At 39.2% G+C, this 26660-nt stretch overlaps 1 protein-coding gene across 1 annotated transcript; it reads left to right on the plus strand.

Moving 5' to 3' along the window:
- Positions 1–716: 716 nt before the first annotated feature.
- On the plus strand, positions 717–23923 carry CCDC174 (coiled-coil domain containing 174). The gene is made up of 11 exons (XM_016209880.2): positions 717–812; positions 3212–3316; positions 4008–4108; positions 7173–7231; positions 9258–9435; positions 12422–12517; positions 14098–14240; positions 14690–14784; positions 15312–15444; positions 17060–17212; positions 17830–23923. The coding sequence occupies exons 1-11, from the start codon at positions 771–773 to the stop codon at positions 18126–18128; spliced, it is 1404 nt and encodes a 467-aa protein (XP_016065366.2). The 5' UTR covers positions 717–770; the 3' UTR covers positions 18129–23923.
- Positions 23924–26660: the final 2737 nt, after the last annotated feature.

Raw genomic sequence — 26660 nt, forward strand, 5'->3', positions numbered from 1 at the left:
TATCACAATTATTAATATTTTTCTCGAGAAGCTAATTTAATCCTCATTAACCCCATGAAGTAAATACGGTTTCATTCTCATGTGGGGGACTGAGACACAGAGAAGTTAAGTAACTTCCCCAAGGTCACAGAGCCTATACCTGGTGAAGGAGCAAGACCAACAGGAAGCTGGCTTCTAAAGTTCATGGTCTTACAAGCTGAAGTATGTGCAGTGGCACACAGTAAGCATTATATCGATGTTAGCTATTATTGTTATTTCTACTAAGATTAATATAATAATTCCTATATAACTCTTGTGAGAATTAAATAAATCGACGTCCGCACATTACCAGACAGTGCTTGGCATACAGCAGCTCCTCAAATAGTATTTAGATCTTTCCAGTTCTTATTCACCTTCCTTTTCTCTAGAAAGACGTTTGAGTTCATTCCTCCCTAAGATAGCACCTTCCTCCACAACTAAATGACCCACTCAAGATGGCGTCCATCGTGCTCGAAGTTATGAGACCTTCTCAATATGGCGCCTACTAGTCGTTTCCATCTTTCGCCCTCAAGATGGCCTCAGCAGTTAGCGTCAACCCTGGGCATCCCGACCTCCTTAAAATGGTGGCGAACCCGTTTGCATCACTTCACGACCTTCTCAAGATGGCGTCGGCGTCGCAAACTTAGCGTCGCTCTCCTAAGAGACACTTCCGGTTGCGCCGGAGGCGGGCGTTAGAGTTCTGCGGGGACCTGTGAAGGATTGTTTTTGGTCCGGGACACTCTGGCCTGACCATGGACCGGAGGAAAAAGCCTTTGGACGTCACAGCCTCCTCGGTGAGTGCGGGTATAGTGATGCTACGGGCTCCGAGTTTTTCCCCACCCCCACCAGCTAAGAATCTTGGCCTAGTTTGTGTCTTAACTCGGGGACCCAGACCTGACCCCCTCCCCCCAAACAGGAACCGGACCTGGCTTTTCTCAGACGGGAACGCGGACCAACTTTCTTACCTACAGGACCCTGAACTTTTTTCTCTCCTCCGACATGCGCCGGTACCGGGCTTCCCCGGCTCAGACACCGGCCGGAATCTCCCTGCCTCCCTCCGCGACGTCCAGCCCCGGCCTCCTGCCGGCGCGGTCTTCCCCCGGGCGAGGAGGACCCGGGCCTGCGCTGGCTGTGCGTACACGTTCCCCGCCCTGGGTCTCCGATCCAGACCCCGGGAAGGTCCTCCGGGAACATCAGAGTGACATTCTCCCTGACCGGGAACCAAGCCGTGGCCAGTGCACCCGCAGGGTGACGCGGTGTCCGGCGCTGTCGGGTCTCACAGGCTGTCAGCCGTGGGGTTTTTTTGTTGTTGTTGTTGTTTTAATATATCTTTATTGATCAGAGAGAGGAAAGGAAGGGGAGAGAGAGAGAGAAACATCAATGATGAGAGAGTCACTGATCGAGCCCGCAACCCGGGCATGTGCCCTGATCGGGAATCGAACCCCGATCGCCTGGGATTCGACGCTCAACCGCTGAGCCACGCCGGGCAGGGCCGTGTTTTTTTTAAAGTTGGCCACTCCTAGGAAGAAAACTTGTTCTGAGGACTCATTTGTGCCAGCACTTCATACGCGCTCTCATTGACTCCTCCCAACTGCTTTGGGAGGTAGGTGCTGGCCATGTCCCCCTTTTCTACATGACGAAATGGAGGCTCAGAAGGGTGAAGGGGCAGCCCCCAGCTTACACACAGAATTCTTAGTGAGAGAATTGGCTCGCTCAGTTTGGTTGCCTTTTCCGTTATATCAGAGCAAATTGCCTAACCCCTGATTTAATCTTGAATTTACTGCAGAATATTAGGATGCAAGGGAAGTATAAGGAAAGCGTCTAAATGTCCCAGCATTTGAACCCCATTTCCTCACCTAACCGTGAAAATTGGTACTAGTTATTATGTTTGAGGATTAAGAAGCAAAAAGATACAAATATGAAAGTTATCCTATCCCAACAGCGTAAAAAATTAGCAGTGATCATAATAGGAATGCCATCTGGGAACTGACAGTTTTCTGAGCATCTTCCTTTTAAAATTCATAAGTTGTAGAAAAGGAAAATGCGTGGCTAGAAAAATTGATGTGGTTAAGAAAGCTTAGAAAAAAAGGCGAGAGGTTTTTATTTGTTTTATTCAATTTAGAATATTAGGTCCTGGGATGAACTGCCCTTTGCATTACTCCTGCCAAGGCTACTTTTAAATTTATTTCTTCCAAAAGAAAAATCATTGAACTTAATCATTTTGAATTCCCTTAAAATTCAGTCCATGATTCATGGCTCTGTAAGTTGATTTACAAATGCCCATGTGTATAAGCAGCTGTACAGGATACTTAAAAAGGAAACTGCCCTTATGCCGTCTTGCGCACAGTAGACAGTGGTGACTGATACAGCTGAGGGATAGGCATGGGTACTCATTCAGTTGTCCTGTTTCCCTTGCCCTGGCCTATTCTTGAACCCTGTGGTTAAGTTGAACTTAGAGTTTCTGATACATACTAAAACAAACTTGGAAGCATTCTTACCACTCACTCATTCCACTTCATGTTTGGCTGTTGAAACCTGCCTATCTTTTAAGGTTCAGCTCAAAGCTGCTTCTGATCACTCTGGACAGGAGGAAATGCTCCCTTACCTGAACTTTTATGCTACTTTCTACCATTCTTACAGCACTGATTACTTCTTACTGGTATTATAAGTTATCTTTCTTATTAGATTGTAGGCTCCACATGAGGCGGGAGTATGTTCGATTCATGTTTGTATCCTACTCTTCAGCGTTAAGTGCCAGGCACATACTGGGTACTCAGATAGTTGCTAAACAAAGACATTTCCCTGTAGAAATAATAAATTGTTGTGATGATTACATGAGATTATACCGTATGAAAAAGCCAAGTACAGTGCCAGTCAGAAAGGTGTTTAGTAATGTTAGCTGACTCTAGAAGATGTAGACTTCATTTACTTTGATTTATCAGTCTCCCTTTGCCCAGAAGAAAGACTTTGAACGTTGAAAGTTAGAATAAAAGTACATTTCCAACAGAGCGAGGATGAAATATGACTTAGTTTTATTTTGTACTGGATTCTACATGTAAACTTTTAATTTTGTATCCATTTTTGTCCATTTATGGAAATTTGCAGCCTTGCTTTGAGAATTATAATAACTTAGAAATCCAGTCACTCATAGAATTAAATAAATGTTTTTGTTTGTTTCTTGGTTTTATTCCAGTTGGTAGACCTTAAGGCCGAACTCTTTCGAAAACAAGAAGAATTCAAACAAGAAAAACTTCTAAAAGATTCTGGAGTTTTGGGAAAACCGAAAACAACTAATAAGGTAAAAATAAGATCTGATTATCTCCATTGATTCCAAACATGGGGAATTATACCATACTTAGGTTTTTTGAAAGTGTTTGTGGTATCTGCTACATAAAAATATTAAGGGAAAATCCCTGTCTTGTATTTGAACATCTTCATGGGATGTCTTAACTATTAAAATAGAAAATAGTAAGATTCTTTAAAAGCACATTTTAATGCTCTAATTCTTTAGCACTTCTTTTGGAAAAGTACGTGCTATTAATAAGTAATTTATTATATTCTCGTGGAAGATTATCTAGGTATAATGTATTATAAATCCAAACCGAGACAAACAGTTAGATAATATAGAAATACAGCAAAACATATCAGGGTCTTTAACGGTTGTAAATGGTTATCCAATATTATAAGTAATGTTATCTATTATTTGTATTACTAATTATCTGTAATACATGCATTTTTACTACAGTCTTGAATCATTCAGGAGATAAAAGATAAAGAAGTAACACTGTATAGTTGTATAAAGAAATTCTTTTCAGCTCCAGCTTTGCCACGTACACTTTATTGCATGACATAAGTTAGCTGTCAGAAGATCTAGTTCTCTCCATTGATTCATAAGATCTGATGGTCTCTTTTTTTCCTTCTGATGTACAAGTATAAATGTTTTACAGTCATTTGGTGGTTCTGTTTTGTCTTTTTAAATTATTTTCCAGAAACCAAGTATCTGGAACAAACAGAATGCGGGAGTTTCAAATCGAGCTGAGAAGGATGCAGAACAGAAGATTGAAGAACAGAAGACTTTAGACAAAGCAAGGTAAAGTTGAACTCTGGTCAATGTAATTACCGTTTAGGCTACCCAAGCAAAGAAATGAAAGTTCAACTTTTACTCTTTTTTTATTTACAATTTAAATTTTTATCATCCTTCTAGCCAAATACTCTGTACATATAAAATATACTTTAAAAATAATGTAATTTGCAGATGTATTTATAATCTTAGAATAAGGTAAGACATAGCCTCAGTTTAAAAGATGAAACACAGTCCCACTTTGAACTTCTTTTAGGCACTAAGATTATCAGCAAGTGTTTAAGAAGTGCATGGGAGTGTGATTCTGGGCTAGGCGATGTGACATTAGCATTTAGAAACTAAATTCCCCCCCCCCAACTTTTTAATATGAAAAACTTCAAATTAACAGAATAATTGGAAGACTACTATAAAGAACATTCTAATACTCTTCACCTAAGTTCACAAATAAACATCTTTCCACATTCTCTCTCTCGTGTGTGTATAGAGAAACTTTGTTAAGCATCATGATACTTGACCTACAAATATTTTGGCATATATCTCCCAAAAACAAGGACATCCTTAAATAGTATTATTTATTATATGGTCCATATTTAAATTTCACCAATTATCCTAGTATAATTATGTCCTTTAAAGTTGTATTTTTAAATTTAACCTAGGATTCAATCAGAGATTACACATTGCATTTAGTTGTCATGTCATATCGCTCTGGTCTCTTTTCATTTAAAACAATTCCCTTGCCTTTTTGTTGTCTGTTATGTGCTGACTTTTTTCAGTAGTCCAGACAGTTGTTTCTACAAGGTCCCAAAATCTGATAAGTCACATAAACTGCTTTTAATAAGAATACTACCATGTAGGTGATACTTTGTCCTTGCCATTGAATTACGTTAGGAGGTCCATATTGTCAGTTTGAGTCATTATTGGTAGTCATAAGTTTGATCTCTTAGTTAAGGTAGTCTGCTAGATTTTTCCACTGTAAAGGTGCTCTTCCTCATTTGTAATAAATAATTATCTAAGGAGGGAAACTATGAGACTGTGCTACATTACATTTTCATGTAGTGGTGTTGACATCACTGATGAGTCATGCCACTTATCAGTTATTACAGTGATGATTTCAAAATGATGATTTTTCTAATTCTATCATTCTATCTTTATTATTTTTTCATTCCATTTATTAGCTGGCATACTCCTGTAAAGAAGAGCTCCTCTCCTATTTGTATTATTATCCTGGACTCAGAATCCCAGGTTTTAATGTCTGTTAAGACTGCCACATATGCTTTTGGATCGGTTGTATAATTAAACTCTGCAGTCGAAAATAGTGGTTGCTAATGTTACTCAGCCCTTTTGGGTCTGAAAATAAAAGTCAGCATATCAGCCCATTTTGGGGATTGTTTTTCTCAGCATTTGACCTGTCCCCAACTGACATGAAACTTTACTTAAAGATATGTTGATTTTTGCCTGGCTGGCATGGCTCAGCAGTTTAGCATTGACCTATGATCCAGGAGATCTTGGTTCGATTCCGGTCAGGACACATGCCCCGGTTGCAGGCTTGATCCCCAGCAGGGGGCATGCAGGAGGCACCCTATCAATGACTCTCATCACTGATGTTTCTATCTCTCTCTCCCTCTCCCTTCCTCTCTTTTTGAAATCAATAAAAAAATGTATTTAAAAAAAAGATACATTGATTTTGAGATAGCTTTCTCACTACTGGACATATTCTCAGAATTTTAATTTTGTTGAAAGATGCCGTAATCTTTTAAAAAATTATATATATGTATATATTTGAGAAATAATTGACATATGACATGATTAACTTCAGGTGTATGATATAATGATTCAATTTGTATATATTGCAAAATGATGAGCCTAGTTAGCATCCATTACTATACATAGTTATATTTTTTTCCTTGTGATGAGAACTTTTAAGATTTACTTTTTAAACTATTTTCAAATACACAGTACAGTATTATTAACTGTAATCACCATGCTGTACATTACATCCCCAGGACTTACTTATCTTATAACTGTAAGTTTATACCTTTTGAGCCCTTTCACCTATTTCTCCCACCCCAATCTCCTGATTCTGGCAACCATCCACCAGTCTGTTCTCTGTATCTGTGAACTTGTCATTTTGTTTTTGTTTTAGAGTCCACATGTAAGTGAGACCATATGTTATTTGCCTTTCTGCCTGACTTAATTCACTTAGCATAATGCCTTCAAGGTCCACCCGTGTTGTCACAAATGGAAAGATATTCTTTTTTTATGGCTGAATAGTATTCCCCTGTGTGTGTGTGTATGTGTGTGATTTTCTTTATGCATTTATTCATCAGTGGACACTTAGGTTGTTTCCATGTCTTGGCTATTGTAAACAATGCTGCAGTAAACAAAGGGGTGCATATATCTTTTGAGTTAGTGTTTTCATTTTCTTAATTTTTTATTTTTTACATGCTTTTATTGCTTTCAGAGAGAGGAAGGGAGAGGGAGAGAGAGTTAGAACCATCAATGATGAGAGAGAATCATTGATTGTCTGCCTCCTGCACACCCCCCACTGGGGACCAAGCCCGAAACTCAGGCATATGCCCTGACGGGGAATCGAATCATGACCTCCTGGTTCATAGGTCGATCCTCAACCACTGAGCCAAGCCGGCCAGGCAGTGCTTTCATTTTCTTTGGATAAATACCCAGAAGTAGAATTGTTGGGTTAAATGGTAGTTTTCTCTCTCTTTTGGGTATTTAAGTTGCATTTGCCATTTAAATTAAGTTAGAATCTTAATTCACTCATTTATTCATTCATCAGATACTGATTGAGTACCTACTATGGTTTAGGTATTGTTTTAGGGATACAGTCATGAATAAGGGAAACATGGGCCATGCTCTTACAGAGCTTACATTTGGCAAAGCAGACGTGGTTGGGTCTGAGGGTCCCTTCAGGGTGGGGTAGTCAGCTATAGTTATGATTGCCTTGTCATCAGGTTGGACCTCTTGGGAAAAATCACAGCAATGAAGCCGAAGGTGGAGCAGTCTTTTCGGGGGTGGCAGTTAAGACATTTCTAATACTTGCTTTGTTTTCTCCAAGGGAGAAATTGGAAGAAAAAGCTAAATTATATGAAAAAATGACCAAAGGAGACTTTATAGGTAAATAAAAATTATTTATTTATACTTCTTTTATTTTCTGTAATTCATACAGCTCTGCGGTATTTCATTATTTGTTAATAACTGTAAGCATAAGGAGAAATTTAAAAAATCAAACCGATATTTTCTGTACCAGAGACAAGAAAATCAGTGATCGTTTTCCAGTTTCCCAGTGGGTGCTGGGCATGTGTTAGGTGCTGTGAGGGGACAAGCAAGTACAATATAAACCAGATCCTCTGCCCTCAAGGAGGGGTGTCATCAGTGGAACAAAGCAAAGTTAGGAAACAAGGTCTAAATAGGCCACAATTATGAATAATTAGAGCTGTGTAAAAAACTGAGAGGTATTATCGTTATATCAGGGTGCTAGAGTTGTTTCCTGTTTCCCTCTTTTTCTCTATATTTTTTCTGTGATGCATTTATAATTGCTTTTTAAATGATAATAATAAAAAGAGATACCACTTTCCTCATACCCCCCTCCCCCGAGAAAGAAAATCCAAGCTATAGCTAAGCAATAGTACAAGAGCATTTGCAAAGCAGTTTACAAAGGAGGCATATATGGAAGTATTTAGGAAGAAGACAGGCTCTAATAGGAGTCTCAGAGGCTTTGGGTAGCTGGAGAAAGGGATTCTGCAGAAAGTGGGAGAGTGATGAGAGCAGATCAACAGAGGGAGGAGAGGGCCAGAGTTGGCAGGGCAGCCTAGTTGGCTGAGCCTGAGGGGGCTGGGAAAGGGGGCAGCGGGGCAACGGGAGACAGGCTGGACCCCAGTCATGGGCTGCCCTCTTCTCAGACAACAGGGGCGCGTTCCCTGCATGGCAGGGAATTGGCATGGGAAGCTCAGGCACGCTCAAAGCTAGGGGCCATGAGGAGAGGCTTGGCCTTCTTCCTGAAGCAGCAGCAGGCTAGCCATTAACCGGGTGTCCTCAATAATATGTGTCTTATAACTCAGCTCTGGGGAAGTACATCTCTTCTCCATCTGAGGTATTTTGTGGCTTTTAATATATATATAAAGAGAGAGAGTGAGTTAGGGAAAGCCTTTATTAAAAAAAATTGAAGTCTTTTCTATTTTGATTCAAGCTTTAACTTGTATTGTTAATATAGGATTCATATAGAATATGCTTATAGACATGGAGATTTGGTTCTGTCCAGAGCGTAGGCCCACCTCCTGATAGGCATATTGGGCTTGCATGTTTGGGCAAATTAAGTTTTGGAGCTTCAGTTACTTCTCCACTATACAGTGGGATAAAACCAGCACCTAGTAACCTAATATCTGTTCCATCTCAGACAAAATGACTCAAGTGATTATATCTTAAATCCCACATAGGGAAACTTCATGTAAACATTATTTGTGAGTATATCAGACATCCTGGGTTAAGTCGTGCATTGCTATTTAACTTTTCAGTATATGTTTTAGCTCGAGTAGATCATAAGCCCTGAGGAGGATAGTATCTCATACATCTCTGTATGTCCCGTAGATCCTGGCAACAAGTCTTGTCTGAAAGTGGTGTTCATTGGATCAAAAATAATTCAAATGACGTTTTACCTATATTATGACCCTTAAGACACTTACCATACCATAGCAATAGAATTAGGATTAAGTGATACAGCTCACCTGATTAGAGAGGTGTATTATCTGTAACAACCAAGGTCTACTGTTCTGACGACATGAGAAATGCACTCTCCTTCTGTATTATGTAACTGGCTATATGAATCTCTTGAAATCAAATGGTTTTGTTATCTTAAAATTACATCCTGAGACAGTATTGCTTACTCAGTGTATTGACAAGACAGCGGAAAACTTCAGGCTTTGTAAAGATATTTTTGCATGTTGTAGTTTCCAATAGCCTATTTACAGCTTCCCTGTCAGTTCTCGAGGTGTCTCTGTTTTGTAAGTGTTCCATGGGGTGGAGTCATTGACTAGTGAACCATCAGGAGCACGAAGCCATCGATGAATGTAACTGCTTCATATCAATTCCATGTGTGTTTTTCTTCTTGATATCAAGAATGTGACAATTGATTTTTATGTCCTAGATGAAGAAGTGGAAGATATGTACCTTGTGGATTTCACACAGAAAATCATAGACAGGCACAGAGAAATGGAGTCGTTTGGTGCCACTAGAGATTCTAGAAATGCAGGAGAAAGAGATGATGATGAAGAAAATCTTTCTGAAAAAGATATACCTCCTCCCCAGGACCCCAGTGAAGAATGGTTGGTAATGTTATGTGGTTTGGTCATACTGACATTGTGAGGCTTGTGTTTACTTTTTAAGAGTGATTTTGTGTGGTTGTTATCAAACCATTTCTCTGTATCCTTCCTCAGTTTTCTTTCTTTTGAGACTCCACTTTAAGTAAAATTGGATTTACAGATGTGGAAACAGTAGCTCCAGTGAATAATTACAAATAAAGGCTGAGCTCTTGCCATGTGCCAAGCACTGTGCCAGGGGCAGGGGGCATTAATACACCTGTTTTGTTGATGGAAAAGAGTTGTTTAGGCAGGAGCATGTTCCTTTGCTACCCATGTCCTTATTCAGATTTCATGGAGACTTTTTTGTCTATAGTGCTGATTTCTGTTTCCAGTAAGCCTTATTCTAGCTATGACATTTTCTGGCAGTGTAATAAAGACTTTGTCGACTTGGACCTGGACAACACTAGCTCTACCTTTCCCTGGCAATGTGACCTTGATTAAGTTCCTCACCAATCTGAGGCTCACTTTCCTCACCTATAAAGCAGTGATGGCAATGCCTACTTCCCTTGATTGCTTGCCTTAAACTTCCTTCAAGAAGTAAGCATATTTTAGAATCCCCGAGAAACTGCTGTTTGTGGAGTATAAGCGGACTTTTTGTAAATCTTTATTACTGAAATTGTCCTGAATTTTACCTACATGTAGTTGAATAATGGGGAAACCAATCTTGTCTTTTCCTTACAAAGAGACCAATGTGTCAATAAGAGACCAGAATGCAAATTCCATTCTGATGATACTCTCTACTTAAGACATTATTTTGAACTTGCTCATAAGCGTTTAAAATTATGTAGAGATTCACTGATGCTATGAAAATGTCCTGGGAGTAACTAACCCTCCCTGCCCACCGTCCTACCTGTGCAGAGCCCACCCATCTTCCCTTCAAGGCTCAAATATCCTCATCATGGGGTCTTTGTCAGGAACTGTTTAGGATTGTTTGCAGCATTTGTTGACTTTTGTGAAGCTTGGGCCCAGTGGCCAGAAGTCATTTATGAGCTGAAGAGAGTAGTCCCTACTGTGGAGCACAGAGATTGCACCTCTTCATACTACTGAGGGTGTCCAAATCAGTCCAGATAAAACATGCGCATTGAGATAGAACAGGTGTGTTCTCACCTACCTTCTAAAAACTTATTTGGGGTGGGTTATCTGGCTGCATGCTTGCTATATAAGCAACCAAGAGAGAAGCATATACAATGCAGTCTGTTCTATCAGTGCTGCTTCATTCCAAGTGATTCTCCCTCACCTGAACTCTGGTAGCACTTAAATATTTCCCACTCCTTTGGGTCATGCTTTTCTTTATTATCGACATAACTGGCCTCATTACAAGAAAAAAAATTGAGGAAAACTTGGGTACTTTTAACTAACATGTTGTTAGTTAAGCATTTCATGGGCATGTGCCTTAGCTTCCCCCAGAGCTCTTTGACAGTGACATGACTGAGCTCTCCTGTTACTCTGGCACCTCAAGTAATTGTTTCCCTAGAGCTTGCTCAGTAACTGATTACACAGAGCAGTTGCTGACTACTGTCTTGCTGCTTCTGTTTTGATGGACTCTGTACGTGTTGGAGGCCTTCTCCAAAAACAGAATAGCCTATGATTGCTTTTCATAACCGAAATCTCATCTCCTTTGGAAGGTTTAGTGTCTTTTTCTTTTCCTTATTAACACCTGTAAGATTACAAGCAATTTGTCAGTGATTTGAAGAGTTTGGAAGGCAATTGAAGGTGTCACGTGCCACCATATAGTGAAGGAAGACACACTGCAAGCAGTTCTGAGACCTTTTGTTTTTAAATTAGGCTCCAGAATTATAACTGCTTGCAAAATTCTTTCAGTAGTTAAATTCCAGGTGGTGGAAAATGTTTCTGCAAAAATACTGTAAATAATTACTTAGACCATCTGGCTAGATGGTTTTCTTCCTCCATTTTTTTTTTAAAAAAAGGAAAAGAAGAAAAAAAAGACACTGCTTTTTGCAGTTGGAGGTTTTATATCTTGTGGTAATCAGCTTTCAGACTATAGCAATGGATTCCCAAGTGCTCAGTTTTTAAATTATGGGCTGACAGCTGGAATCAGCATGTGTGAGAGGAAAAAAATTGCTAACAAAAGCCAAGTCCATACATGAGAATCTGACCTAAGTTGTCCACCAGCAGTATTGGCCCCTTTCTGTGTTTTTAGCACCTTACTAAACGCTGTGGGAAATTCCTTGCCCCTAATTTTTAAAAAATTAAATGTCTGTTGCATTATAATGCAAATGAAATGTTTTCCATGAAAATCCGTCCATAATACCTGTTGTGAAAAGTCTAAGTATTTCACTTGCCTGGCTCTCTGCCTGGCTTCCCTAACTACAGTACTTTCTAGTCTGGGCAAGGATTAGGAAAGAGGAACTAGGGGTAAAAGATAACAGACTGGCCTACTGATGAGGTGTTTTTGTGGCACAAAAAGTATGTTGTTCGCTTCCTCCTAATTAAAAAGAGTTCCAAAATACTGTGATTTATATTAAGAAATAAATTTCCAATTCATTGGGGAGAACTGTACCAATTAGAAGAAACAAAGGAAAAAGTAAAGTGTCAGATTTGGGAAGACTAAAGAAATTAATTTAGAGTCTGGTATAAAGCAAAGTTATTATAATGCTGATAAATTATTTGGAATTGTCTAAACCAGATTCAAGTAAGTTCTGAGATGTTGCAGCAAGGATCTATACGGGTATTTATCTTTGAAATCAGAGACATACATGATCAATCATTTTCTACATTTGCTAAAACTAAGGTTTAATAAAGGGTGCAATGTGTTTATTATGTGTCTTTAAAAAGCATGTTCTTATCAGTGGTAGTGGTCTCTTAGGTTGAGGGGTTTTCTTGGTTGCGAGGCCTACATTAATTTTTTACTGTGCACCAACTCAATAACTTAGGGAACCATATGTCATGTACAAAGCCTTCATTCACATCTTTTCACTTTTATTTTCAGGGTGGATTATGTGGATTCTTTAGGACGATCCCGGCGCTGCATGAAAAAGGATTTGCCACATCTGCTGGAGATGGATAAAAATCTTCAGGGGAAGCTGTAAGTGTGTTATATGGAAAGTTTTGCTTAGGTCTGAAATGCAGACACAGGGATAGTTTTGTGGGCAAGGCTGTCTTTATTCAGTTATCTTTGGTGCTCCAGTAAGGAGATCTTATGTAATGTATAAGAATATTTGCTGAAGCACTTATTCATGGTTAGCATACGCATATACATATAATCCACACTCAGGGAACAACCTGAATGGATGATCCGTCTCATGTAGCTACTACAAGGGATGAGTTAGAGCTATATCTGTTTACAGACACACCACGGAGATATTGTGGGTTAAGTTCCAGATTACCGCAATAAAGCAAGTATCACAATAAAACAAGTCACACAAAATTTTTGGTTACCCAGTGCATATAAGTTATGTTTATACTATAATATAGTCTAGTAAGTATGCAATAGCATTATGTCTAAAAAAAGTAGTATAAGGAGATCAGATGCACTCAAAAGAAAAAACAGAACTACTATATATATACAACTTTCTTTTTCATAAACCTGATGACAACCACAGACAAAAACCCCAAAACTGGGACACATAACTTAAAAAAAGAGGAAACAGAGGAAAGAAGTATGGAATACCACCCAAAAATAAAATAAAAAATAACAGAGTAAAAAACATAGTATACATACTTTAATTTAAAATACTTTATTGCTAAAAAATACCAACTGTCATCTGAGCCTGTTGGAAAAATGACACCAATAGACTTGCTTGGTGCTTGGTTGCCACAAACCTTCAATTTGTAAAAAACACAATACCTGCAAAGTGCAATAAAGTGGAACTCAATAAAGCGAGCTATGCCTGTACTTGGAAGGATGTCTAATTACAGAGTAACATATAGAATAAGCCTAAACCAAACCAACCAACGAACCTCAGTGGAAAAAGGTGTTTAAGAATGTACACTTGGTTATCCTACAGCAAGGGGGCGGGGGCAGGGAGGCAGTAGCTTATTAACTTATTCTTTATACATCTTTGCATTTTGAAGTAAGGGCCTTATAGCTGGATTTTTTTTTCAGTGGGGCCTAAGACACCTAAGAGATAACTTGCTAAAACATCCCAGGGAATAAAATTCCTCTCAGCAAGAGCAACTTTTGTGTGGAAAGTGTTGGGAGAAGGTCCACCTTGTCTAAGTCCTCCAGGTGGGCCTGAGCTTGGCACAAAGGAGGAAGTGCAGAATCCCTAAGCCACCTGACAGAACACGGGCACTGCCAGGCCACGTGGTGTGCAGCTTCCGCAGCCCCGCACGGGCGGCCATCCAGGAGAGCCTGTACTTCTCCTCCCTGCCCGGGCTGCCTCCCTCTATTCAGCCCAGGACGAGGGTGGGAAGGAAAGTGGTTTGTCTTGAGTGCAGGCAAGATTCCATTATGCTATTGTAACAAGTCGGCTGCCTGATCTTAAAAAGGTGAAAATATTTTCTGCTATTTCCCAGTCGTCCAGTGGGTTTCTCTGTAAGGAACTGTCTTCTTTATCAATTAGAGAATTAGAGTTACTTATCCATGATCCATCTTACTGAACTGAAGCATTGCCTTCTCAAAGCTCTTATCTAAAGATAGTTTTTGCTCTTTCCTTCTACTAGTTTTGTTAGTCCTGCTAATGAAAAAACCTTACTATCTGAAGACATGAGAAAAGAACTTCAGCGCCAGCAATGGGAGGAAGAAGAACGGGAGGCCCTTAAAAGGCCAATGGGGCCTATACATTATGAAGACATTCGTGAAAATGGTATAATCATCTTGCAGCTTTTAAATTATGTTTTTATCGTGAACTAATGGCAAGCATAAAGGAAAGTATTCATTCATAAAGCAGCAGTTCTTATGTAGAAATAAAAGATTTCTGCTTTTGAAATTGAAACTACCCTCTTTGTTTACTTCATAGCCTAAAAAATACTCATATTGGGAATATCTTCTTAACAGAGGGTCTATTAATCCAAGAGTTTGTTCCCCAAGAGAAGTGGAGACAGCCTATGACTGAAAATGAATGAATTTTTGTTAATGTTTATCATTTGGCAAACAGGATGAAAACTATTTCTAACTTGCTTTTTTACTTATCTGCCTTTTTAAAAAAAACTCATGCCAAATATCACTGTATTTCTTTTTGCCAAATTTCTTGTAGGATGTAATTTACTGATCAGGGAAATCTATAATCTCTTTTATAATTTTGACATATTTCAGAGGCCCGGCAACTTGGTGTTGGATATTTTGCCTTTGCCCGAGATAAAGAGTTAAGAAATAAGCAAATGAAAACTTTAGAGATGCTGCGTGAACAGGTACAAATTAAATTCAGAGTTGATGTAAAGAAGGCTTTGAGCAGTTGATTTCTTGTTAGATGATACTGCAAAAAAATATAGTAAATTAATTAGGAATTTAAATTGATACTCAGAATGCAGTTATAGATTTCATAACTTTAATTGCTATATTATTTTGATGTTTCAAACTTTTAAGATTATAGCTGCTCAGAAGTAACCTGTGTAATTTTGAATTTTGTTTCAAATATACTTGTGGAGTGGCCTGGGTAAGAAAATAGAAAGTAGCTTGAGGGATTAAGGAGTAGAACAGAATTGATTGGTTTTCTTGAATGTTAAACCTTCCAGGATGCTCTTTGAATGCTTACTAAACCTCAGAAAACATCAGAGGGACTGTGTAAAAGAGTGCTTTATGAGTCTTCATTTTGATGATCTCAAGGATAGCTTCTTAGAGGTGGCATGAAAATCAGTCTATTTTTAGAATAAATTAAACAGAAATATTATGAATTTGTCTTAAAGCAAATAATTTTCTAATTTTCTGTTCTCTTCAGACAACAGACCAGAGAACAAAACGAGAAAACATAAAAGAGAAGCGTAAGGCTATATTAGAAGCAAGACTTGCCAAACTGCGACAAAAAAAGATGAAAAAATCAAAAGATGATGGAGCAGAGGAAGAAAATAAAGGTATGTCATAGCTCATGTTAGTAAACTTTAAAAGGAAAAATTTTAGTTCCATTGATGTCTCAGTAATAAGACTGGCAATATAGAAATTAGCCATTAAGAAAACACCTGACAGGAATAGTTTTTCTAACCAGAGTGATGTGGAATGATACTCCAAGGAATATTTTTAGGTTATAGATAAGGAAATTAACAGGACATTGAGTCACTTCATAGAACGGTTTAGTAACTCACACTTAGTTTAGTTGTGTACATACATGTTTTAAACTAATTTTTTGCTGTGGCTACAGTGTTTGTTCATTATTATATATTAATTTATTTTAAAGAAGAAATATATTCACAAAGTCAGATAATTAAATAAAGAAGTTATAAATATGAGTATGGACAGCTTATGAAAGGACTGCTAAAACACTTGGAAACATGGTTAAGTATTGTATTCAAAGTAGTTCACTATATGAGTTATGGTGGTCTTGTCTAAATTGCCATGGCAAAGAGACCCCTACATAGACTGCCTCAAACAAGAGGGAAGTCTGTTTCTCTCTTTTAACATTTCAGAGGTGATGGGTGTCCAGGTAGGTAGTAGCTCTGCCTCAGATGGCCACCCAGTCTTCAGCTTCCTCTTGTCTTGCTATTTCTGCCATTCCCTAGAGGGTTGCTCTAACCTGAACAGTTGAAGCTTGCTCCCCAGTACCTGTTCATGATCCAGCCTCAGGAGAAGGAACAAAGAGGGGAGGGGAACCAGCTTCTTTTTTGGGGGGGATGACCGTCAGAAGTCACACACAGCCTATGCAAGTCACACACATCTGCAGGGAGGCTGGCGATTGCCCTCTCTAGCAAGGTGTTGTATATCCAGCTGAAACAGGGCATTCTGGTCCCAAAAGAAAGAAGAGGTGTATGGATGCTAGGGGCATATAGAAGCCTCTCCAGCCCTCACAGAAGCCTTGTGCTAAGCCAAAGACCATTTTCTAATTCTGAACACAAGTTCAATTTAGCTTTGAAAGAAGACCAGAAACATTTATGAATTGGAAAATTGTCCATTTAGTTTCATATGACTGTTGGCTCCCTGTAACATATTAAGCTCTGCATGCTGTTTATTTTTGCTCTACTCCTGAACATGTTATTTCTACAAGTTGTGAAGTGTCACACCACAGTGTGTTAAAAACATCAGTTTTTCTTTAAAATATGGCCAAAACTGAATAGCTTTTGGCCTTTCACCAGGCTCCAGCTCTTTATAACCCTAAGTTCCCTTGCTTTTTCTGAGACCCTTACTTTAGTTAAGTAACTGAGGGGGTTTCTGGTCCTTTGATTGTTGGTCTGGGGATATAGATATCTTGAAATCCATCCTGGCTCCTGTCACTTTTGACCTGTGCAGCACTTTTTAGCTTAATTTTTCTCATCTACAAAATGGGGATAAAATGGGAATACCAATACTAGCTTTATTAGGGTTGTTACATAATTAAATGAACTATTATATACAAAGTACTTATCCCCCTGCCTAGAGCATGGTAGGTGCTCAGTAAATACTGCTTATTACTTCTACTCCCATAATTAGTATATTTTTAAAAATTAAGTAGCTTTAAGCTTTGTTATAATAAAGTCTTATTCCCTTGCAAAAAAATAGATGGAGATGTTATTGGGCCTTTACCACCAGAACCAGAGGCCATCCCAACTCCACATATTGCTGCCCAGCGTAGCAAAGTAGAAGTCATCGTTCAGGAGAGGAAGGATACCAGGCCCGGAGTGCCACACGTCCGGGAGTGGGACAGAGGAAAAGGTAAGGAGGGTGGGCTCCTAGGTGTAAAAACCTTTCCAGTAATGGGCCCTGTACAGGAAATTTTTCTGGCTCTCTTGATCCGAGTATGATTCTGATGAGTCTTGGTGGTCCTTTGAGTCTTAAGGAATTCTCCATGTCTTTGAACTCATTTCTTCTTGATATCCAAACAGAGCTGTTTATAAATAGGAGCACTAGGAAGAGTAATTACAAAGGACCAGGATTCACAAGGCATCATGTCGAAGGATGAGGTGTTTTTTTGGGGGAAGCGCTTGGGGGATATTTTCTGAAATTTGTACTGCCTCGTGGTTTTGCAGCTTTGGAATGTCATTTGTCAGGAACTGCTTTCAAAATCATATGAAGGTTTGATATTTTAATGTATTGTGTTTTTAGCAGGCTCTTCTATGTTCAGTTAAAATTGTCTGCATGCCAGTGTGTTAACCTGGATTCACGTATGGTTCCACTGGGTTATGCAAAATTTTCTATAAATTTTTTCTTTGCTTTCCAGAGAATTTGAGGTGGCTTTTAAGAAATACATACAATGATTGAAATGTAATAACAATAAAAATTCATCTGATTCAATAATCAGTTCTAATAATATTCTTTCTTATTTTTACTAGAATTTTCCTTTGGGTACTGGTCGAAGAGGCAGTCAGATCTCCGGGCTGAAAGAGATCCTGAGTTTGCCCCACCGTCGGATTACTTTGTGGGTCAAAAGAGAACTGGTACTTTCAGTAGCCAGACATGGAGCAGACCTGCACCTGCACAGAGTGACGCAGGGCAGCACCTTGGTCAGAACCATGACCCCAGCTGTTCACATACATCATCCACTCCTGCCCCCAGCGGCCTGCCCCAAGCTCACACAGTCACTTTTGAAACTCTGGATGATATGATATCATATTATAAACAAGTGACATGAAGTTAATATACATTCTGACTTAGGTCTGTATGGTTGGTGGTGTCTTCCTATCCCAGAGCAGAGAAAATGACTTAAATTTAGGGACTGAATTGTAACTTTCTTTTCCCGTCCTTTCCCTAGAAGATACAGGTTGGATTTGTCAGTAAGGAAGAAATATTCTATTTAGTAATATTTGACACCGAGGGGCTTGTAATCCTATCTTTCATACCTATTCCCATGACTTACTCAGATTTAAGGGCTCCATTTCTTTCCTTTTGCAAATGGTAGCATATAGATGTCTTTCCTGAGGGGTCAGCTTCCAGATCAGTGGATGGAGCATCTGTCAGGAGGAACTTTTGCCTGTCAAAGAGTGGTAAATGAGAAGACACTGTGGGAGGCAAGTGATCTAATCTCCAAGAGGACAACTCAGTATCCTCTTTGCAGCTGCAGACAAGCGGATGGAGTTGGCCATTTCCCAACCCTGTGAGTCCTGTAAGAACGTGCTAGAGCAGATCTTCCAAGTGCCCAAAGGAACCCACTCTCCTCTGGGCTCTGTGGTGCACATGTTTTCTATTCCCACAGCACAGTGGTGTTGATGTAAGGCCCTCGTTCTCATTACAGATTGCAAATTGGAGCACAGAGAGGCTCAATTGACTTGTACAAGGTCATGTGGCACCTAAATAGCATATCTAGGACTTATACACAGTTTAGGCTAGGTTTGCTCCAGGTTCATGCTTTCTCCAGCACCTTGTGCTCTCAGTCTTGTTACTCCAGTATCAAGCAGTATTAGACAAAAGTTTCTGAGAACTTAACCTCTAGACTCCATATTGAGCAAAATTGCTAGACCTATTAATAGTCATTCTGTCAGCCTAATCAGGGAAATACCTCTTGACAAATATACATTAAAACCTACTGACTCGGCTGCCTTTTTTTATAGAAATTGACAAGCTGATCCTAATATTTATATGGAATTGCAAGGGACCCAGACTATCCAAAACAAACTTGAAAAAGAACAAAATGGAGGACTCACACTTTCTGATTTTAAGGCTTTCTACAAAGTTACAGAAATCAAAACAATGTGGTACTGATGTAAGGATAAACATTATAGATCAATGGAATAGAATTGAGAGTCAGAAATAAACCCATATACTTATGGTAAATTGATTTTTGACACCGGTGCCAAAACTACCCAATGGGGAAAGAATAGTTTTTTCAACAGGCGATTCTGGGACAACTGACTATCCACATGCAAAATAATGAATTTGGACCTGTACCTCATGCCATATACAAGACCAACTCAAAGTGGATCAAAGACCTAAATGTGAGAGCTAAAACTACAAAACCAACTGGATCAGCTTGTAGGACAAAAGAAGAGAGAAAAAGAAAAATTGGAATATTAAAAAAAAAAAAAAAAAAGAATTATTAGCTATCCTAGAATCATAAGAAAAACAAAAAAGGGAAGAAGGAAAACAGTTGACAAATCTGAGAAAGACTGTATTTATATAAGGTAGAGCAGAAGGACTCAAGGCAAATTGTGGAGTCAGGCAGTAATGAGCCCATGAGTATGGGTGCCAGTGGTCATGGAAGACGCCACCAAGTAACCTTTTGTTGCCCAGAGTACGTTGGGTAGACAGCGAAGCAGTCTGTGTGGTCACTGTCAACTAATAAGTGTAAGTGAGATTTTCTCTACGATTTCAGAAACTGTATTAACCTATTTCCAATTCCTTTTTTTTAAATTTTATTTTATTTTTTCCATCACTCCTCTGTGCCCTCTCTAACTGTTCTGTGAGCTCAGTTCTTACGTTGTCTTCCATTGCAGACCCAGAGTTCTTCAAGTGTTAACATAGTTTGTTTTAGCATTTCTCACGGGCCTGTTTTGTATGAGTACATCCAGCAGGTGGCATTAGAATTCTTAGACTTCAGATCCACACTTTGCCCAATAGGAATATGTAAGTCTTGTGTCTTTTTCAGTTTTCCAGTAACCACATTAAAAAAGTTAATTTTATTATATACTTTTATTTCAACATTGAATCAATGTATAAAAATATTAATGAGATAGTCTATATTTCTTTTCATACCAAGTCTTCAAAATTCACTGTGTATCTGCTTATAAAAATTTTCATCAGGAATACTTGATCTTTAGATTTCCTAAAATATACAGTTGAAAGAGGAGATTCACATATCTAAGTTGTTCCAAACATACTTAACCATGTTTAAAAGTTTGCCAATAACTGAATCAAGTGTCATTTTAAATTTAAATTAATAAAATGAAAATATAGTTTCTTAGACATATTAACCGTATTTCAGGTACTCAAAAGACGTGGTCTAGTGCTACTGTACTGCACAGTATAACTCTAAATGATCTGTTTTTACATGCTCTGGGGCAGGAGTGGGGAACTTTTTTCCTGCCAGGGGCCATGTGGATATTTATAACATCATTCAAGGGCCATATAAAATTATCAACTTACAAATTAGTCTGCTGTATTTGGTCAAACATTTAATTAACTAGCCCCTGATGTGACGGTGGACTACTCTTTGGTGAGGCCTTGGCAGGGCGAGACCAAATGATTTCCCACCCCAGACGCTCCCCACCCCTCCTCTAGGGTCTGACCACACATGATCCTCCCATTAATAACTAAAGGGTAGACAAACAATTTCTTCCAAGTGTACATGAAGCATTTAAGATATTCTTATGGCTGTGTTTATCTTGGGAGCAAGTAGTGGTAAAACCTCTTGTCAGAAAACATGACCACACCTTATTCATGTCTTTGTAGAACTAAGCGAAATGTTTTGGGTCAGAAATTGCTTTGAATTATTTGTTTTCATTTTAATCTTTTCTTCAGGCCTTTGTGTGTTTTGATACAGTTCGTTTGAATTGGCTAAATAAATCATTTTGTTTGCTTACAAAATTCCCAAAGGAGAAAATTTAAATCCATATACATGAGATTCTTGCTTTGTTTAGCCATACATTTGCCAAAGCCTTGTGTATAATTTATTTCTTCTTAAAGCCATGATGCAGGCCATGGGGGTGGTTTTCAACTAACCTTGTGACATACAGATGAGGCAATAGAATTTAGAATTTGGAACAGTGTGAGTACTGGTTTTTGCAGTTAATACAACATAGAGTAGCCACTCCATATATGTTTAGATTTTTTTCAATCAGTAAATTGAACTACGTCCGTTACATGTCAAGCAGTTCCTGTAAAAAAAAACTAAACGGCTAAGGTAAGTGATGATAAAGAAAAGAATTTATTGACCTCCTGAAAACCATGAGCAAAAATGAAACTCCTCTGATCTTCCCACCTGCCTTTGCTAGCTGTCTTTGTGAGGCATTTTATTAGTATAGGTGTGTACACCTAGCTTAATGTGTGTGAGGGGTAGGGTGGAGTGGCGGGGGGAGGAGTAGAGAATTATGTGATTGGTGTAGATCTAGGAAAACTGGATAATCAAAGTAAGCAAATGAAGCAGGGTGTTTTTTAGTGAAAAACCTGTCATCCAGGTCTAGTATTGATCTTATTACTGTGTTTCTCATTCAGTCCTGGGCTGCATTTATATATTCATGCCTAGTATGTGTGTTTGTCCAGTGATGGGAGTGGTTAGAAATACTCTTATCCTCAATTTAAACAGCTGTTTTCTCCACTACATTTATAACTGCCACTTTCTCCCTAACTCTGAAAGTTCCCCTGCTTGCCTGGTTTTAAGGATTTTCCCTGGGGTACGCTGTAGAATGGGCCCTGCTCTCAGCCCAGCTCTCCTAGATCACAAGTGTGTCCGAGAACAGTGCTGCTGTCTTTGTAGGGGACCCATGTTTTATTGTCTTCTTTCTAAAAATTTTTACTTTTAAAAATAAGGCTTTATATCTCTGCTTCCGATTATGATCTACATAGGTTTTAATGGGATAGGTAATCAATGTAAGCATACCATTTGGGTATTTTGTGGGTTTTTTTGCTTTCATATAACATTATTTCTAAAATTGAGCCCATTTTTTTTTTTAGTTCAGTTATTTTTAATTGCTAATAGTTCATCAAATTAATATACATAATTGTTAAACACTTCCTCGGTTGTTGGCTGGTTGCTGCATTTCACAATTAGGAATGAAGCAGCTATAAACATCTTTTTGTTTCGTTTAACCAACATTGATCATTACCCAAGCATCTTTTCTCCCGTTTCAACCGTCCCCTTGGGCATTAGTTTCAGAGCTGAGATCACTGGGTCAAAGGGATGATCATTTTTATGTTTGTTGATGGGTCTTCCCAAGAGATCTGTCTTAATAAGGGCCTTTGGTGCCACAGTAAATCTCCCTGGCGGAGGGTGGAGGTAGAATTCCACTCCAGGATGAGGGGTGACTATGCGGTTCCAGTCTCCTATGTAAACCATACTCAGTAGCAGGCGGTTAGGTTAAGCTTGATCACATGTGCTGCTTTTCTGACTGCTTACACTTAGATCCTCTTCTCTCTATAGCTCTGCCCTTCTTTCTTCTCATTTGTGAAGAGAATTCAAGCATCCATCCAAAACCATTTATGTACTGAACGGTAGAGAAGACAGTATCTATTCATTTTTCCAGTCCCATCTCCACTTCTTGCATGTATCAGGTGAGGGCTTAGTCTCATGCATGTCCTAGCCTAAAGCCCTACTTGGTCATAGATTGCAGTTATGCAGTTCCATTTGGACTGCTCACTGTCCTTATCAAAGCATTTCTGATTGAAACTAGAGAGAACCAGAAAACAGAAAATAGCAAAGGAAGCTGGCACCAGATAACCCGAGGGAGCTGTTTCATTTTGTTTTTATACAGCTTTATGTACTTCTACCCAAAAACGTGTTCTTGGACCAGTGCCATGAAAAGGAAGGAAGTGTGCCCTTTTAAATCTATACCCAAATTTCCCCTTCAACTTTGTTCTAGTCAGATGTACTTGGTTTTCCCAAGGACTGTTCAGAATTTTTCCCCTTTTCACCCCTGATCTGCTTGGGTCCTACTTTGTCCCCCTGGTATTTTGCTGTGTCTGTGCCTTTTAAGTACCCTTCTGTGTGCACCTAGGACTGAAAATCCCTTTTAATGTAGATGGAAATCAGGGTGTCGTGGGTGCAGCCCCGCTCTTGGCTAATCCCTCCAGCAACTATACATCTCACACACTCCTCCCCACCCCATATTTCCACCACACTGCCAGCCCCTGGGAGGAGCCCCTGAAAATACAGATGCCTCCTTTGCTTGCATCCTAGGGTTTCCCATCACCTACAAGATGAAGCCCAGACTCAGCATTTCACACAAGCTCCTCTCAGGGTCTCCTGTCCACTCCTCCCACGTGGCCCTCCCCATCCACCCTAACCTGTAGCATCATCTAGTTACTTGCAGTTCCCCAAACTTGCAGACTATTTAAAGCCTCCAGCCTGAGCAAGTGTCCGTGTTGCTTGGAATGCTCTTCCTTTCTGTGTCCACTAGTCAGCTATTTCTGGACAAGTTTCTGTCATTTCTATTTTTCAGCCTTCTTCAACCACTTCAAGTAATTACCTCTTTCTACTTAACATTCATTGAACACTTAACTCTGTGCTAGGCATTGTGCCAACCCTTTACATGCATCTCCTCAGTTAATCCTTATGGTCCTGGGAAGTAGAGACCAGTGTCCACACAGGGCCCTTGAAGACATTACACAGATAAAGTGCCAGACTCAGGTTACATAACCTGAGCACTTACCCACCCAGTGACACTCCTTTCTCTAGGCTTCCATTCTGCCTTGCAGAGAACACTCTGACTTGTCATTGTAGCCTGGTGTGTGTGCCTCTCCCCTCATCTCTGCTCAGTTCCTAGCCTGGAACAGAGGAGACAGCAAATTATAGAATGAAAGTGGTGCTGGGCCAATGCTCATCTTTTTTATGCTTTCTTTATAAACTTCTTACACCATTTTTTCATTTCTTTGTGGGAGTTAAGCCTTGAAACTTTGCTTATAGCCATCTACATAGATCTCTTAGACTACCCATTGGACCTCAATGCCACAAATATTTTTCACTTTCTTGCATGTGGCAGACTGTACTTAGTGTCATGGAAACTATAAAAGAAGAGGCGACATGGCCCCTGCCTTCCATTTGCAAAGATGAAACTTTCTACATGGGACACAACTAACAAAGACAATATATTTGAGTTTTTGTATTGAGTATTTGATTATATAACAAATGCAAATTCTTCAGCACGACATATAAGGCCCTTCATGATCTGACTCTAGACTACTTTTCCTACTTTATCTGGTGCTCTCCTATAGACCTCTGTGACCCCGCCCATACAGGTGTGTTTTGTAAATCTCTGAACCCACCATGCTTTAAATGTCTCTGTTCCTTTGTACATACTGTTCCTTTTGCCAAGAATGCCTTCTTCCTATCTGCCTGGCAACTTCTTACTCAACTTTTAACGACAATCTTCAGTGTGACCCTATATATTATACATTTCACTTATGTAAGTCTCTTTTGTCAGTTAAACACCGAGCTACTCCAGGGCAAGGCCCATGTCTCAGTGATGGAAAAATGAATGAATGACAGAATAAAAGTTGGATACTTGGAAAGGAGGGAGTGATGATATTCCAGCATGGCTAGTTGACAGTGACATGTGACTGCAAGCATAGAGATCTGAATAAAGTGGCTTAAAGAGATTAGAGTTTATTCTCTCATGTGAAACAAGTTTGGAGGTAGATCACTAAGTGCTGGTGTGGGGATGCCACGATATTATCAGGAGGCAGGCTTTATTGCTCTGCTCGGCCACCTTTAATGTATGGCTTCCATCCTCAAGGTAACACCATGGCTCCAAATGGCTGCTGGAGCTACAGCCATCTCATCCATTCCAGAAGAATGAGGGCAGTGGGTAAAGAAAAAGTGTCTCCATGAAGGCAGCTTCCTTTAAAAGGATTTCTCAGAGTCCTACCCAAGAGCTCCCACCTTTGTCCCATAGGCCTGAATATAATCACATCGTCACCTCTAGAGGAATTTTGAAGAGATAAAATATATGGTAATAAATATAGGGTTTTTGTGCATTTAATTAAAAATATTTCTTTTAAGAAACAGCTTTTAGATTTGAATAGACTTTTCTCCAAAGAAAATATAAATTCGCCAAAAGCACTTGAAAAGATGCTCAGCATCACTAGTCATTAGGGAAATGCAAATCAAAACCACAATGGGATACCACTTCACACCCTCTAGGATGGCACTGTAATAAAAAAGACATAATAAGTGTTGACAAAGACATGGAGAAATTAGAAACCTCATACATTAAAGGTGGGATTGTAAAATGATGCAGCCACTTTGGAAGCCAGTCTGGCAGATCCTCAAAATGTTAAACAGTTATGACCCAGCAATTTTACTCCTAGGTAAATATCCAAGAGAATAAATACATCTGCCCACACAAAAACTTGTACATAAATGATCGGAGAAGCACTAATCGTAGTTAAAAAGTGGAAACAACCAAAATGTCCATCAAATAATGACTAGATCAACAAATTGTGGTATAGCTGTATAATGGGATATTATTCTACTAAAAATGAAGTACTGATACCTACTATAACATAAACCTCAAAAACATTATGCTAAGTGAAAGAAACCAGTCACAAAAGGCTACGTTATGTGATTTCATTTATATGAAATGTCCAGAACAGGCAAATCTATAGAAACAGAAACTAGATTAGTGGTTGCCTGGGGATAAGAGGAATGGAGAGTGACCGCTAATGGGTTTCTTTATGGGGTGATGAAAATGTTCTAAAATTAGATAGTGCTACTGGTTGCACAACTTCGAATATACTAAAAACCATTGTACACTTTTAAAAGACTGAATTGTATGATATGTGAATTATATCTCAATAAAGCTGTTGTAAAAATCAAGCTTTTATCTATAAGACATATCTTCAAAATTAACCTCAAAGGAAAGGAACTGGTAGGGGGTAGGGAGAGGTTCATCAAACCAGTTAACATTTCAAGGATTTTATTTGTCTTCATCTGAGTCCTGGCTTTAAAAAAAAAAATCAGCTCAGCACGGTCAGGGTCAGATCCTCTGGCTGGTTGCCCAGATGACAGAGATTCTGAGTGGTTTCTTTGTTCTATAGACCATTTAAAAAAATGAACCTATTTTTTGGAATCTCCAGAACTAAGAAATAAATGCCAGGGGGTCAGCAAATAGACATAGGAAGCCACTTTATCTGCAAGTCAGCCGGATGTCAGAAGGATTTGCTCTATGGGACTCTTGTTCTTGGAGATTTGTTACTGATATATGGGCAGAGGCAGCTCAAAGGCCATGGGGAAGTAGTGTTGCACTTGGAAAGGCCTCTGTGCCAGGAGTCTGCGGATAGGTGACTCCTGACTAAGAGCTCTGATTCCTCATCAGTAAAACCAGAGATAATAACTTTCTTACCCCAGGGTGGTTGCACCAGATCATGGTGTGAACCTGCTCTGTAAACACTGATGGCGCCAGGGGGGTGGTCCTGGAATGGTGAACTTGTGGTGGCTTCAGAGGACATGGTTTGAAAAGCGAAAGAATGAGGATTGTTTGGTGAGAGAAATTGTCAGGCTGAAGGTAGTAGAATT

Source organism: Miniopterus natalensis, chromosome 15, assembly GCF_054644295.1.
Source record: "Miniopterus natalensis isolate mMinNat1 chromosome 15, mMinNat1.hap1, whole genome shotgun sequence".
Taxonomy (NCBI): domain Eukaryota; kingdom Metazoa; phylum Chordata; class Mammalia; order Chiroptera; family Miniopteridae; genus Miniopterus; species Miniopterus natalensis.

Coding starts and splice junctions, on each gene's coding strand:
- CCDC174 (XM_016209880.2), top strand. CDS start 771: ATGGACCGGAGGAAAAAGCCTTTGGACGTCACAGCCTCCTCG. Junction 4,109..7,172: donor AAGACTTTAGACAAAGCAAG/GTAAAGTTGAAC, acceptor GTTTTCTCCAAG/GGAGAAATTGGAAGAAAAAG. Junction 9,436..12,421: donor CAGGACCCCAGTGAAGAATG/GTTGGTAATGTT, acceptor TTTTATTTTCAG/GGTGGATTATGTGGATTCTT.